Source organism: Hemitrygon akajei, chromosome 6, assembly GCF_048418815.1.
Source record: "Hemitrygon akajei chromosome 6, sHemAka1.3, whole genome shotgun sequence".
Lineage (NCBI taxonomy): Eukaryota > Metazoa > Chordata > Chondrichthyes > Myliobatiformes > Dasyatidae > Hemitrygon > Hemitrygon akajei.
Window position 1 is genome coordinate 104,082,297 of NC_133129.1, and position 13,767 is coordinate 104,096,063.

A 13,767-nucleotide genomic window follows, 5' to 3' on the forward strand; every position below is an offset into this window, starting at 1 on the left:
TCAGTTTGGTCATCAGGAAGGATGTAGAAGCTTTAGAGGGCACAGAGGAGATTTACCAGGATGCTCCCCTGATTAGAGATCCTTCTTATGAGGGAGCTCAGACTCTTCTATCTGCAGTGAAGGAGGATGAGAGGTGACTGGATAGAGGAGTACTGGATGTTTCGAGGCATACATAGAGAGAAGATCCGGAGACTTTTTCCTATGGCAGTAATGCCTAATAGTTTAAATGTATGACCACTTGGGCATAATTTTAAGATGATATAGGGGAGATGTCAGAGGTAGATATCTTACACAGAGCTTGGTGGGTAAGTGGAATGCGCTGCCAGGTGGTGGCAGAGGCAGATACATTAGGGACACTTAAGAAACTCTTAGATAGGCACATGAATGATAGAAAAATAGAGGGCTATGGAGATGGAGATGTTAGTTTAATAAATAGGTTAACAGATCGATACAAAAATTGTGAGCCAAAACTTGTGTACTGTGCTGTAGTGTTACACATTCTTAACCCTTAAAGATAAATGTCAGGGAGCTAACAGAAATAATGGGTGCATACTGTCCAGTTGAGGGCTACCGTAGGAAAGCTGTCAAATCTGACTACCGTAGGAATCTGAGGTATTTATCCGTGAGGGGGTGAGCGGGTCCAGATCAGGTGGGATTGCAGTCGATAGGATTGCAGCCAGGATATGGGGGGGGGGGGCTGCAAGTTTTAATCAGAGGTTGATAACCCAAATCATGTCTAAACAGACAAAGGGGCCAATGACCCCTGAACACGATTGAAGGGAGTCACAAAAAGAACAGAGGGGAGCAGAGGAGGATAAGTTTACATCACAGGCTGAGGGTTAGACCAGGCTGTGCAAAAGATGTCAAGGCAGAGTTAAGAAAAATACTGAATCATTACTGGAAAGTAATAAATTTCCGAATGAGTGGGAACAAAGAGGGGTGTTGGGGATGCACAGGAGCTTAGAGCATGGAGATAGGAGGTGAGGACTGAGTGGGACAGAGGGGAGTGGGAGGGATAGTAGGGATGAAGAGGGGTGGTGAGAACAGAGTGGGATTGTGAAGACTGAAAGGGTGGGTTACGATGGAGTGGGCGTGGGGACGGAAATGATGGAGTGGCCAGATTGGACAGAGAGGATCGGCGATGATGGAGTGGATGGTGGAGACAGGGAGAGTCGATGGCAATGGATGGGCAGGACAGAGAGGGCCACTGATGATGGAGTGAACAATGAGTATTGGACAAGTGACAGAGTGGACAGTGGGGACAGAGAGGATGCTGGTTAGGTGGGGACAGAGGGTGGAGTGGACAGTGGAGGGCGACGGAGAGGATGGAGTGGAAAGGGGGACGGAGGATGGAGTGGATGGTGGGGACAGAGCGGGTTGGTGACATTGGGGATAGAAAGGGTTGTTGATGAGGGAGTGGACATTAGGGATGGAGAGGGTTGTTGATGACGGAGTGGACATTGGGGATGAAGAGGGTTGTTGATGAGGGAGCGGACATTGGGTCAGAGAGGATTGTTGATGATGGAGTGGACATTGGATCAGAGAGGATTGTTGATGAGGGAGTGGACATTGGGTCAGAGAGGATTGTTGATGAGGGAGTGGACATTGGGTCAGAGAGAGTTGTTGATGAGGGAGTGGACATTGGGTCAGAGAGGGTTGTTGATGAGGGAGTGGACATTGGGTCAGAGAGGGTTGTTGATGAGGGAGTGGACATTGGGGATGCAGAGGGTTGTTGATGAGGGAGTGGACATTGGGTCAGAGAGGATTGTTGATGACAGAGTGGACATTGGGGACGGAGAGGATTGTTGATGAGGGAGTGGACATTGGGGATGAAGAGGGTTGTTGATGATGGAGTGGACACTGGGGATGAAGAGGTTTGTTGATGAGGGAGTGGACATTGGGTCAGAGAGGGTTGTTGATGATGGAGTGGACATTGGGGATAAAGAGGGTTGTTGATGAGGGAGTGGACATTGGGGATGAAGAGGGTTGTTGATGATGGAGTGGACATTGGGGATGGAGAGGATTGTAGATGAGGGAGTGGACATTGGGGATGAAGAGGGCTGTTGATGATGGAGTGGACACTGGGGATGAAGCGGTTTGTTGATGAGGGAGTGGACATTGGGTCAGAGAGGGTTGTTGATGAGGGAGTGGACATTGTGTCAGAGAGGATTGATGATGACGGAGTGGACATTGGGTCAGAGAGGATTGATGATGATGGAGTGGACATTGGGGACGGAGAGGGTTGGTGACGATGGAGTGGACATTGGGTCAGAGAGGATTGTTGATGATGGAGTGGACATTGGGTCAGAGAGGATTGTTGATGATGGAGTGGACATTGGGGATGAAGAGGGTTGTTGATGATGGAGTGGACATTGGGGATGAAGAGGATTGTTGATGACGGAGTGGACATTGGGGACGGAGAGGGTTGGTGACGATGGAGTGGACATTGGGTCAGAGAGGATTGTTGATGACGGAGCGGACATTGGGGATGGAGAGGGTTGTTGATGAGGGAGTGGACATTGGGTCAGAGAGAATTGTTGATGACAGAGTGGACATTGGGTCAGAGAGGATTGTTGATGAGGGAGTGGACATTGGGTCAGAGAGGATTGTTGATGAGGGAGTGGACATTGGGTCAGAGAGAGTTGTTGATGACGGAGTGGACATTGGGGACAGAGAGGATTGTTGATGAGGGAGTGGACATTGGGGACGGAGAGGTTTGGTGACAATGGAGTGGACATTGGGTCAGAGAGGATTGTTGATGACGGAGTGGACATTGGGGACGGAGAGGATTGTTGATGAGGGAGTGGACATTGGGGACGGAGAGGTTTGGTGACAATGGAGTGGACATTGGGTCAGAGAGGATTGTTGATGATGAAGTGGACATTGGGGACGGAGAGGGTTGTTGATGACGGAGTGGACATTGGGGATGAAGAGGGTTGTTGATGAGGGAGTGGACATTGGGGACGGAGAGGGTTGTTGATGATGGAGTGGACATTGGGGACGGAGAGGATTGTTGATGAGGGAGTGGACATTGGGGATAAAGAGGGTTGTTGATGAGGGAGTGGACATTGGGGATGAAGAGGGTTGTTGATGATGGAGTGGACATTGGGTCAGAGAGGATTGTTGATGACGGAGTGGACATTGGGGATGAAGAGGGTTGTTGATGATGGAGTGGTCATTGGGGACAGAGAGGGTTGGTGATGATGGGGTGAACAGTGGGTACAGAGAGGTTTGGTGATGACAGAGCGGACACATTGGGGGCAGAGGGTCGGTGACAACAGCGTGGACAGTGGGGACTCAAAGGTTCGGTGACAATGGGGTGAACGGTGGGGACAGAGAGGGTAGTGATAATGGAGTGGATGGCGGGGACAGAGAGTGTCAGTGAGGTCAGAGAGGGGCAGTTGGGGATGAAAAGGATGATGGATACTGACAGGTGCGGCAGGGATGGAGAGGATGGTGGGGTGGAGTTTACACCGGGGGTGGGGTGGACATGCGTGGCAGTTACATAGAGATGTGGTAGGGTGGACAGGAACAGTAGGGCCGATTGGGATGCTTTTTGTCACAGGCAATGAATGCTCACTGGTGCTTGCCGGATGGGACTATAACAACAGTAAAGAGTTGAGAAAATGACCCATGTTATTCTACCTCTGCTGTTGAGTAACAAACTAGAGATTACGCCCCTGGCTGACACGTCTTATGTTTTGTGCAGGGTTCTTAATCCAAGGGCTTGTCCTGCACTGAATACAGCAAAGTCCTGATCAACCATCTGGTTATCAATCGGCCACGTGAGCACACTGCGTGAAAAGCAAGCTCTCATGGCCTCCCTTTCACCCAGAGCTCAGCACCATGGAACTTACAAACTTTTCCCGAGAGATCATGTTCGACCCAAGGACGTGAGTGAGTCACAGACCACCATCTCCAGTTTCATACCCTCATGGCATCCTGCAATGCCGGCAAGGCCTCATCCAGTTCCTTCTGGGCTCCTTCTGCCATCACCTTGCACTTGATTTCTTCTGCTGCGATCTTCTCACTGTGGGAGCTCACAGTCTGTGTGGACAGAAACACTCAGTGAGGCCACAAGCACAACAGTCAGTGAAGGAAGAGCCACACCCTGGTGCTTGCCTTCCACGGCAGCTGATTCTAGTCAAGATACGCAGGTATGGTATGTTACAAATGGGCACGAGTTTGCAAAAAGCTCAGAAGTGGAATCTCCAAATGTCCCAGAAATGTGCGAGGAATAACTACCCCCATCATTACCACGTCACGGAAACCCGTCTCCCCTCCATGGACTCCGTCTACACTTCTTGTTGCCTTGGTAAAACAGCCAGCAGAATCAAAGACCCCACCCACCCCAGTTCCCATCGGGCAGAAGATGCAAAAGCCTGTACCACTAGGCTCAAGGACAGCATCCACCTCACTGTTACAAGACCAGGAGCCAGGGAACTAACATCAATGCACAAAGTGAAATCGAACAGAGGTGAGAAAAGGTCACAGAGTGTTAAAACATTTGGAAAATGGTTTAACTGGATGGCCGAAGCCTAAAAACTGGAGGTTAGAGGCTGGAGTTGGACACCTGTCCTGAAGTTGGAGGAGGGTCTGTGCGTGTGGGTGGACAGGGTGAGGGGTAGGAAAGGAGCTTGTTTTGCAGTTATTGTGGTTCTGCTGAACCTTGTAGGCATATTATTTTGGTGTCAGAGCATCTAGCAACTTGAGACCTGCCCCAGCACATCCTCAGGCTGGTTTAGCTGGTAACAGAAGCAATGTATTTCAATGTCTGTTTCCATGTACTTGTGATAAATAAATCTGAATCTGCATTTGAGAAGCACCAACAGCCCTATCTGGTGGAGCACTCTGCACATCGAGTAGATAGTTCATAAACCTGAGGATGAAATGGACACTGAGTCAGACAGCCAACAAGGTTTCATAAACACGAGAGATTCTGTAGATGCTGGAAATCCAGAACAACACACGCAAAATGCTGGAGGAACTCAGCAGGTCAGGCAGTATTTATGGAGAGGAATAAACAATCAACATTTCAGGCCAAGACCCTTCATCAGCACTGAGTTGAAGGGCTTGGAGAGATATTAGACGGAGCTCAACCCTTTCGGTGAAAGGAAAAAGTAAACTGGTAATAAATAGTTCCTTGGAAAAAGTGCAAAGAGAGAAGATTAAGGGAGTTCCAGTGGGTATGACAAGGCATTTGGATTGGTGTGTCAAATTGTTTTTTCTTGTAGTTTATCATTCGTATACTTGTTTGTATTTTTATATAATCACCTGTATGCACTCAGTGGCCACTTTATTAGGTACAAGAGCGGAACCCGGCGTGCTCTTCTGCTGCTGTAGCCATTCACTAAAAGGTTCACATGTGGTGCTTCAGAGATGCCCTTCTGCACACCACTATTGAAATGTGTGGTCATTTGAGTTACTATCACCTTCTCTGACGTCTGGTTTTTGTTTCTCACACAATTCTCTATAAACTTTGTTATGTGTGAAAATCCTAGGAGATTAGTTTCTGAAATAAACTACCCTGCCTGGCACCAACAATCATCCCACAGTCAAAATCACTTAGATCACATTTCTAACGTTTGGTGTAAATAACAACTAAACCTCTTGACCGTGTCTGCATGCTTTATGCATTGTGCTGCTTCTACATGATTGTCTGATTAGATATTTACATGAATGAGCAGGTGTACCTAATAAAGGGACACAAAGCTGAAGGAATGTTGCTGAAGGGAGATGAGTGGAAACTGGAGTTGGCCCCACGGAGGACCAGCATGCCCAGCTGTGGGGTGGTGTACAACAGAGGGGGTGGGATCTGTAGCCCTACCTTCTGCTGCTCGTCGGCCTCGCGCTTCTGCTGTACGATGATCACCAGGTACTCCTCGCATTGCTTCTGGAACTCAGCCACTTTCACCTTCGCCTCCTCCAGCTCGACGGACATCACCTCCACCTTATCCCGAGTGTCATCCACTTTGGACAAACCATTCCGTAACTTGTTGGCCTGACTGCTGATCTCAATTCGCTTCTCCTCCAGCAATCTGTAGACAAGAGCACAGATACATTAACATAGGACATGGAACACTATAAGCCAACAATCTCCAGTTGGGGTACAGGCCCATCAGCCCACAAGGTTGAGCTGACCATTTAACCTACTCTAAAATCCATCTAACTCTTCCCTCCCAAATAACCCTCCACCTTTCTTTCACGTGCCTATCTAAGCACCTAATGTATCTGTCTCTACTGCCATCAAACCCACCACATTCTGTGTAAAAAAAAAACCTACCTCTGATATCCCCGTTTACACTGTCCTCCAATCACTTTAAAATTATGCACCCTTATATTATCTATTTCCACCCTAGGGAAAAAGCCAATGGCTGTCTGCTCAATCTATGCTCCTTTTTATCACGAACATCTTAAGATTAAGATAAAGATTAGCTTCATGGTATTTGTCACATGTAAATTGAAATATACAGCAAAATATATCGATTGTATCAACAACTAAGTCCGAGGATGTGCTGGGGCAGCCCACAAGTGTTGCCATGTTTCCGGTGCCGACATAACATGCCCACAACTTTCTAATCCCAACCTGTATATGTTTGTTGTGTGGGAGGAATTTGGAGGACCCAGAGGACATCTATGTATTCATGGGGAGAATGTACAAACTCCTTAAAGGCAGTGGCAGGAATTGAACCAGGACTGGTGATTGCCACTGCTGTAAAGCTACGCTAACCGCTATGTTACCATGCTGCTTTTGGATAGGCAATTGAACGGGTACATGAAATGGCAGGGGTTCCCAACTTGGGGCCCATGACATAAAATAGGGGTTCACAAGTATGGCATAAAAAAGCGTTAGGAACCACTGGTTTAGAGGGATATGGGCCGAATAAGGAAAATTTATTTTTCATTCAGAAATACAGCACAATAACAGGCCCTTCTGGCTTAATGAGCCTGAGCTGCCCTATTGTATCCATGGAACCAATTAACCTACTAACATGGGTGCTTCTGGGATGTGGGAAGAACCCAGACCACCCAGAAGAAACCACATAATCACAGGGAGAAGGTACAAACTCCTTAAAAACAGCAGCAGGAATTGAACCTGAGTTGCTGCAACAACTCCGTCATCACTGGGTGACCAAAGACAAAGACCTTAGGCAGCAGCTCAGCTGAATGCAGGTGTGGTAGGATCGACTGCTCCTGAAAGAGGCATTCCCTGCTAGAAACTGAAGTGGGAGAAGCAGACAGCACAGCCTGATGCTGACCAGTGGTATTCTATGTGGATCTGTTCTGGGATTTCTGCTATTTGTGACTTTTACAAGTGGAAGGGTGGGTTAATAAGTCTGCAGATGAAACAAAGGTTGGTGGTGTTGTGGAGAGTGTAGAAGGCTGAGGCCTGAAGGTAGCCTGTCTGCCAGTTGGAAGCCTGGTGTTGGTGGGTGAGTGGGTTGGAGGAAAGGGGCTTGTGCAGGGCAGTTGGCCGGGGTCTTCACAGACATTTTCAATCTGTCCCTGACCCAGGCAGTTGTCCCCACAAGCTTCAAGATCAAAGCAATCCACTGCCACGGGCCTGAATGACTTCCGCCCAGTTGCACTCATCCCCATCATTGCAAAACGCTTTGAGAGACTGGTTCTATCAAATCTGAAATCCTGTCCGCTCACTACCCTGGACCCCATCAATTTGTCTATCGCACCAACAGGTCAACAGAGGACACCATCTCCACGGCACTTCACTCTGCCCTGACCCACCTGGACAGCCCCAACTCTTAGGTCAGAATGCTGTACATTGACTTCAGTTCGACATTCAATACTGTGACCCCCTCCAAGCTGATCACCAAACTTCACCAGCTTGGCATCAGCTCATCCCTCTGCAATTGGACCTTGGACTTTCTGACTAACAGACCCCAAGCAGTTAAGTTAGACAACCTCTCCTCCTCCACTCTCACCCTGAACACCAGCGTGCCTCAAAGTTGTGTGCCGAGCCCTCTTCTGTACTCCCTTTTCACCTATGACTGCGTTCCTGTACATGGTTCTAACTCCATAATCAAGTTTGCAGACGACACCACGGTGGTTGGCCTGATCAGAGGGGAGGACGACACGGCCAACAGGGACGAGATCCAACACCTGGCAGCATGGTGTGCCGACAACAACCTGGCCCTCAACACCCAGAAGACCAAGGAGATAATTGTGGACTTCAGGCAAGCTAGGAGCCACACTCAATTCCCCATCTACATCAATGGAGCTGTAGTGGAGTGTGTATCAAGCTTCAAATTCCTTGGTGTCCACATTTCCGAGGATCTCACCTGGTCCCTGAACTCTTCCGTCCTGATCAAAAAGGTGCAACAGCGCCTTTATTTCCTGCGGAGCATCAAGAAAGCTCACCTCTGTCCCAGGATACTGACAGACTTTTACCGCTGTACCTTGGAGAGCATACTCACCAACTGCATCTCAGTGTGGTATGGCAATTGTCCCATTTCAGACCGCAAATCACTCCAATGTATGGTGAAAACTGCCCAGCGGATTATCAGCACCCAATTGCCCACCATTGTGAACATTTACCATAAACGCTGCCTGGGCAGGGCGAAAAGCATTATCAAGGATGCATCTCACCCTAACTAAGGATTTTTTACTCTCCTCCCATCCGGTAGGCACTACAGGAGCCTCTGCTCCTGCACCAGCAGACACAGGAAGAGCTTCTTTCCTGAGGCTGTGACCCTGCTGAATCTCATATCACAGTATTGCACCTATATTGTACTGTCTCAGTACTTTTATATTTGTGTGCTGTAGCACTTACTTTTTATCTGCAGTTATTTTGTAAATAACACTATTCTTTGCACTTCTGGTTAGATGCTAACTGCATTTCATTTGGCTTTGTATCAGTACTCGGCACAATGACAATAAAGTTGAATCTAATCTAATCTTTATTGATTGTTGTGTTTGTTCAGTTGTTGTTGGTGGGCATTCTATGTTTGCTTTGGAACGTTTGGTGACACTTGCAGGATTCCCACAGCACATCCTTAAGTTGAATTCGCTGTTAACACAAATGACACATCTCACTGTGCTTTTCAATCTATTTCTGATAAATAAAACTGAACCTGAACCCAACATATGAAGGCTGTCATAGTCTTCAGGACCACGACAGGAGGCACAGCCGGGCTGAGAAGTGGCAGATGGAGTTCAATTTGGAAAAGCATGAAGTGATTCACTTTGGAAAGTTGAACTTGAAGGCAGAGTGCAGGGCTAAAGGCAGGATTATTAACAGTGTGGAAGAGGGATCTTGCGGTCCATTGTCCATTGATCCCTCAAAGTTGCTGTGCAATTTGATAGGGTGGTTAAGAAGGCGTATGATGTGTTGGATTTCAATAGTCAGGGGATTGAGTTCAATCTCTGTGAGGTAATGTTGCAGCTCTATAAAACTCTATTTAGACCACACTTGGAATATTGTGTCCATTTCTGGAAGGATTATAGGAAGGACTTGGAAGCCAGAAAGGTGGCGTAGAGGTGATTTACCAGTATGCTGCCTGGATTACAGAGCATGTCTTATAAGGATAGGATGAGCAAGCTAGGACTTTTCTTCATGGAAAGAAGGAAGATAAGAGGTGGCTTGATAGAGGTGCAGCCAGAGACATCTTTCCCAGGGCAGAAATAGCTGATATGACAGGGCATAATTTCAAACTGATCGCAAGAAAGCAGAGGGGGTATATCAGAGATAGGTTTTTACACAGAGGATGGTAGGCAAGTGGACATCTGTCAGGGGTGGTAGTAGAAGCAGATACATTAGGAACCCTTAAGTAAGCACACAGATAAAAGAAAAATGTATAGGCTATGTATAGCCATTGGGCTTTGGTAATTCAAACCACTGCAAGTCCGGTTCATTGTTTATTGGTGAGACTGATGGCACAGGAGCAGTGTGGCCTTGGTTGTTGGGTGGACTAGGCCCTCAGGCTGCGGCTTCACCTGTTTATGCCACAGAACAGAGGCGTGGCGGTGCCCAAGATTTCATGTCCAAGGACTAGGCCCTCAGGCTGCATCATCTCCTGTTACAGCCACCCAGGGAAGAGGCATCAGAGGCAATATGGGAGAGAACAGAGACACAGCGGATGCACCGGAATTTGTGCTAGGGTGGGGGCTCTTTATGTTCGCTTCCTGGAAGACAAGCTGGATTGCCTTTTTTTGGTGGTTCAAGAGATGAGGAACTTCTGCAGGAATGTGGCTCCATGCCAACATCCTGTGCATCACAATCTTCAGGACATGTCACTCAATGACTTGCAGTAATAGTATCTTGTGACTGTATGCGCTATTGTAAGTATATGTGCTCTGTGCGACTAAATGTAATGTGTTTTGCATCTTGGCTCCAGAGGAATCCTGTTTCCTTTAGCTATATAGATGTGTATAGTTGAATGACAATTAAACATGAACCTGAACTTAGATTGAAGTTGGAGTAGATTAAATATCTGGCACAGCATCATGAGCCGAAGGCCCTGCACTGTGCTGTAGTGCTCAATGTTTTACACACACACTGTTCATTAACCTATGGGAATACTCAGTGTCAGGCTGTGCTGGAGGGGATAGGAACAGAGTTAATGAAAGGCACAGTCAAAGCAACAGAAGAGTTAGCAGACTGAAAAGTTTGATTCTGGTCCTCATCAGAGATTTATAACAACCACTATGCGGGAGAGTTACAAAATGAGGCCGTTTCAGATCACAGGAGACTGGGAACTGATTCACTTGAAGCATATGAAGCTATCAAGATGGAGTGATTATGAGATGGCAATAAGCTACAGTCTCCATCAAGAATGTGGCTCAGACTTAGTTGTTCCTTTAAATTCGTAGATAAGATTTTGGGGACAGAGAGGGAAGCTCGGGTCAGGTTAGGGCTTGGGATATAAAAGTGAAATATGTTCAGGCCTCTGCTCTGCGTTCAAAGGCCAGCAATGTAGATATGTGACAAAGGATAACAGACTATCTCACTCCTGTATGCTTCCTTGTCACCATCTGAAATTCTGTCAATAATAGATGGTGCTTGAGTGTGCCTATCCACACAGTCGTGGGTGTAGAGAGAGTTGACCAGTGGGCTAAGCATGCATCCTTGAGGTGCACCAGTGTTGACTGTCGGCAAGGAGATGTTATTTCTGATGTACACAGACTGTGCTCTCCCAATTAGGAAGTCAAGAAACAAGTTGCAGAGGGAGGTACAGAGGCCCAGGTTCTGCAGTTTGTTGATTAGATGGGTGTGATGGTGTTGAATGGTGAGCTGTAGTCAATAAAAAGCAGCCTGACACAATTACTACTATTGTTCAGGTGATCCAGGCTGAGTGGAGAGTCAGTGAGATTGCATCTGCTGGAGACCTGTTGTGGTGAGAGGCAAATTGCAGCGGGTCCAGGTCCTTTCTGAGGTAGGAGTTGATTCTGGCCATGAGCAACCTCTCAAAGCACTTCATCATAGTAGGAGTGAGTGCCACTGAGCAACAAGGCAGCTCACCCTGCTCTTCTTGGGCACTGGTATGATAGTCACCTTTTTGAAGCAGATGGGAACCTCCAACTACAGTAGTGAGAGACTGAAGATGTCTTTGAACATTCTTGGCACAGGCTTTTAATGCATTACCAGGTACACCATCAGGGCCTGACGGCTTACAAGGGTTCACCCTTTTAAAGATGTTCTGATGTCAGCCTCCAAGACTGAAATCACAGGGTCACTGGATGCTGCAGGGATCTGCATAGATGTAGTCTTATTCTCCCTTTCAACGCATACATAAAAGGTGTTCAGCTCATCTGGGAGTGAAGCATCACTGCCATTCATGATGTTAGGTTCTGCCTTGTAGGAAGTAATGGCCTGCAAACTTTGCCAAAGTTGATGTGTGTTCGATTCCATCAATCAGAATTAGGTCTAACTTCAATCAGAATTGCTTTAGGTTGTACCTGAGTTTCTTGTATAGTTCTGGATCACCAGTCTTGAATGCCACTGATATAGCTCTCAGCAGACTAAAAACTTCCTAGTTCATCCATGGCTTTTGATTGGGTACGTCTGGTATGTTCTTGAAGCCACGCAGGTTTTGATGAAGTTGTAGACAACTGTTGCATATTCATTCAGATCCTCCCTTTTGCAGCAAACAGAGCAAAGGTACTCGATAAAGCAAACACCAATCTGCATCGGGCCTCACCAATGTAGAAGAGGCTACACCAAGAGCGCCAGATACAATAGACAACCCTGACAGACTTGTCCATTGTTGTTCGTCCTTCAGAGTCGAAGACGACCACGACTTCTGTCAGGTGGAGGGTTTGTGACTGTGGGTCCGGAGGTGACTGGTGAAGCCAATCCGGGCCCTGAAAGCTCACCCACATGTGGGACACATGAGGGTAGGTGCTGCAGTGGAAGTGGAGGTAGCTCGAGCCTTGCGCGTGGCGCGTTTCCTCTGAGTCTCTGTGGTGTGTCTGATTTCTGCTGCATACGCTCCTTTAGTGGTCCTGCTCCACCAGGTTGGGCGGTCCAGAGCAAGCGATTCCCAGCTACTGAGATTGATGTTGAGGTCTTTGAGGGACACTTTGAGGCAGTCTTTGAAACGTTCCTTCTGCCCTCCAACTGAGCGCTTGCCCTGGCTCAGCTCTCCATACAGCAGCTGTTTTGGTAGCCGACTGTCAGACATCCTGACGACATGGCCAGCCCATCTGGCTTGGGCTTTCTGTAGGAGGGTGTAGACGCTGTGGGTGCTAGCCCGCTCCAGGACCTCCGTGTCTGGGACTTTGTCCTGCCATGGTATGTGGAGGCAGCTCAAGTGGAAGTGGTTGAGCTGTTTAGCGTGTCTGCTGTAGACAGTCCAGGTCTCGCTGGCATAGAGGAGGGTGGTGAGAACCACTGCTCAGTAGACCTTCAGCTTGGTGGTAAGGCAGAGTCCTCTCCGCTCCCATGCATTCTCACGGAGTCCCCCAAAGGTGGCACTGGTTTTGGCAATTCTGTTGCTGATCTCTGCATCTATGTTCACCGCTCGTGATAGAGTACTGCCCAGATAAGTAAAGCTGTCGACTGCCAGTAGCTTCTGCCCCTTTACTGTGATGTGTGGTTCCTGGTAGGACTTTCCGGGTGCGGGCTGGTACATAACATCGTTTTTTTTAGTGCTGATTGTAAGCCCAAAGTTGTCACAGGCTCGTGAGAAGCTGTCCATTTCTCGCTGCATCTTCTGCTCTGTGCTGGCGTTGAGGGCGCAATCATCAGTGAATAAGAGGTGTGCCCTCAACGCCAGCACAGAGCAATGCCTGACAGATTTAGATTAGATTAGATTAGATTCAGCTTTATTGTCATTGTGCCGAGTACTGACACAAAGCCAAATGAAATGCAGACTGGCAGATGAAGTGACCTTCACCAAGCTCCTGGCAGTGCAGTCCGCCTGACCTCTGGCTCTGTGAGTTTGACGGTAGTAATTTGTTGTGTCTGCCAACCTAAACTCTGAGACATGAAGTGAAGAGAGAGTGCACTCCAAAACACTTCCCCTCATGGGGAAGGTAGTACTGACCCACCCTTGCAGTGAGGGCTATGATCTGGTTATTCCCCACCAATGGGGAACCATGTTACTGTAACCTAAAGACAAATGTGATCCAAATTCACAGGTTCGAGAGGACCTGGCCACACCAGTTGTGGGAGACTTAATCTTCAATCCCCAAATGGACCGTCGTTATTCTTTAATGCTCAGCACAAGATCTTCCTCACAATGGAAGCTCATGTCAGGAATCAAGCTATACTTTGTTCACAGTGTTTCCTTTGCTCCCAAGCTTTGTTCC

The 13,767-nt window shown here is 47.8% G+C and overlaps 1 protein-coding gene across 1 annotated transcript in view; it reads right to left on the reverse strand.

The window, feature by feature from the left end:
- dnah2 (dynein, axonemal, heavy chain 2) overlaps positions 1-13,767 on the reverse strand; it is a 497,351-nt gene that overhangs the window by 98,950 nt on the left and 384,634 nt on the right. Inside the window, exons 61-62 of the mRNA XM_073049044.1 lie at positions 5,828-6,038; positions 3,931-4,047 (exon numbers count right to left, since the gene is read on the reverse strand). Coding sequence (XP_072905145.1) covers positions 3,931-4,047; positions 5,828-6,038 — 328 coding nt within the window. The remainder of the gene's footprint in view (positions 1-3,930; positions 4,048-5,827; positions 6,039-13,767) is intronic.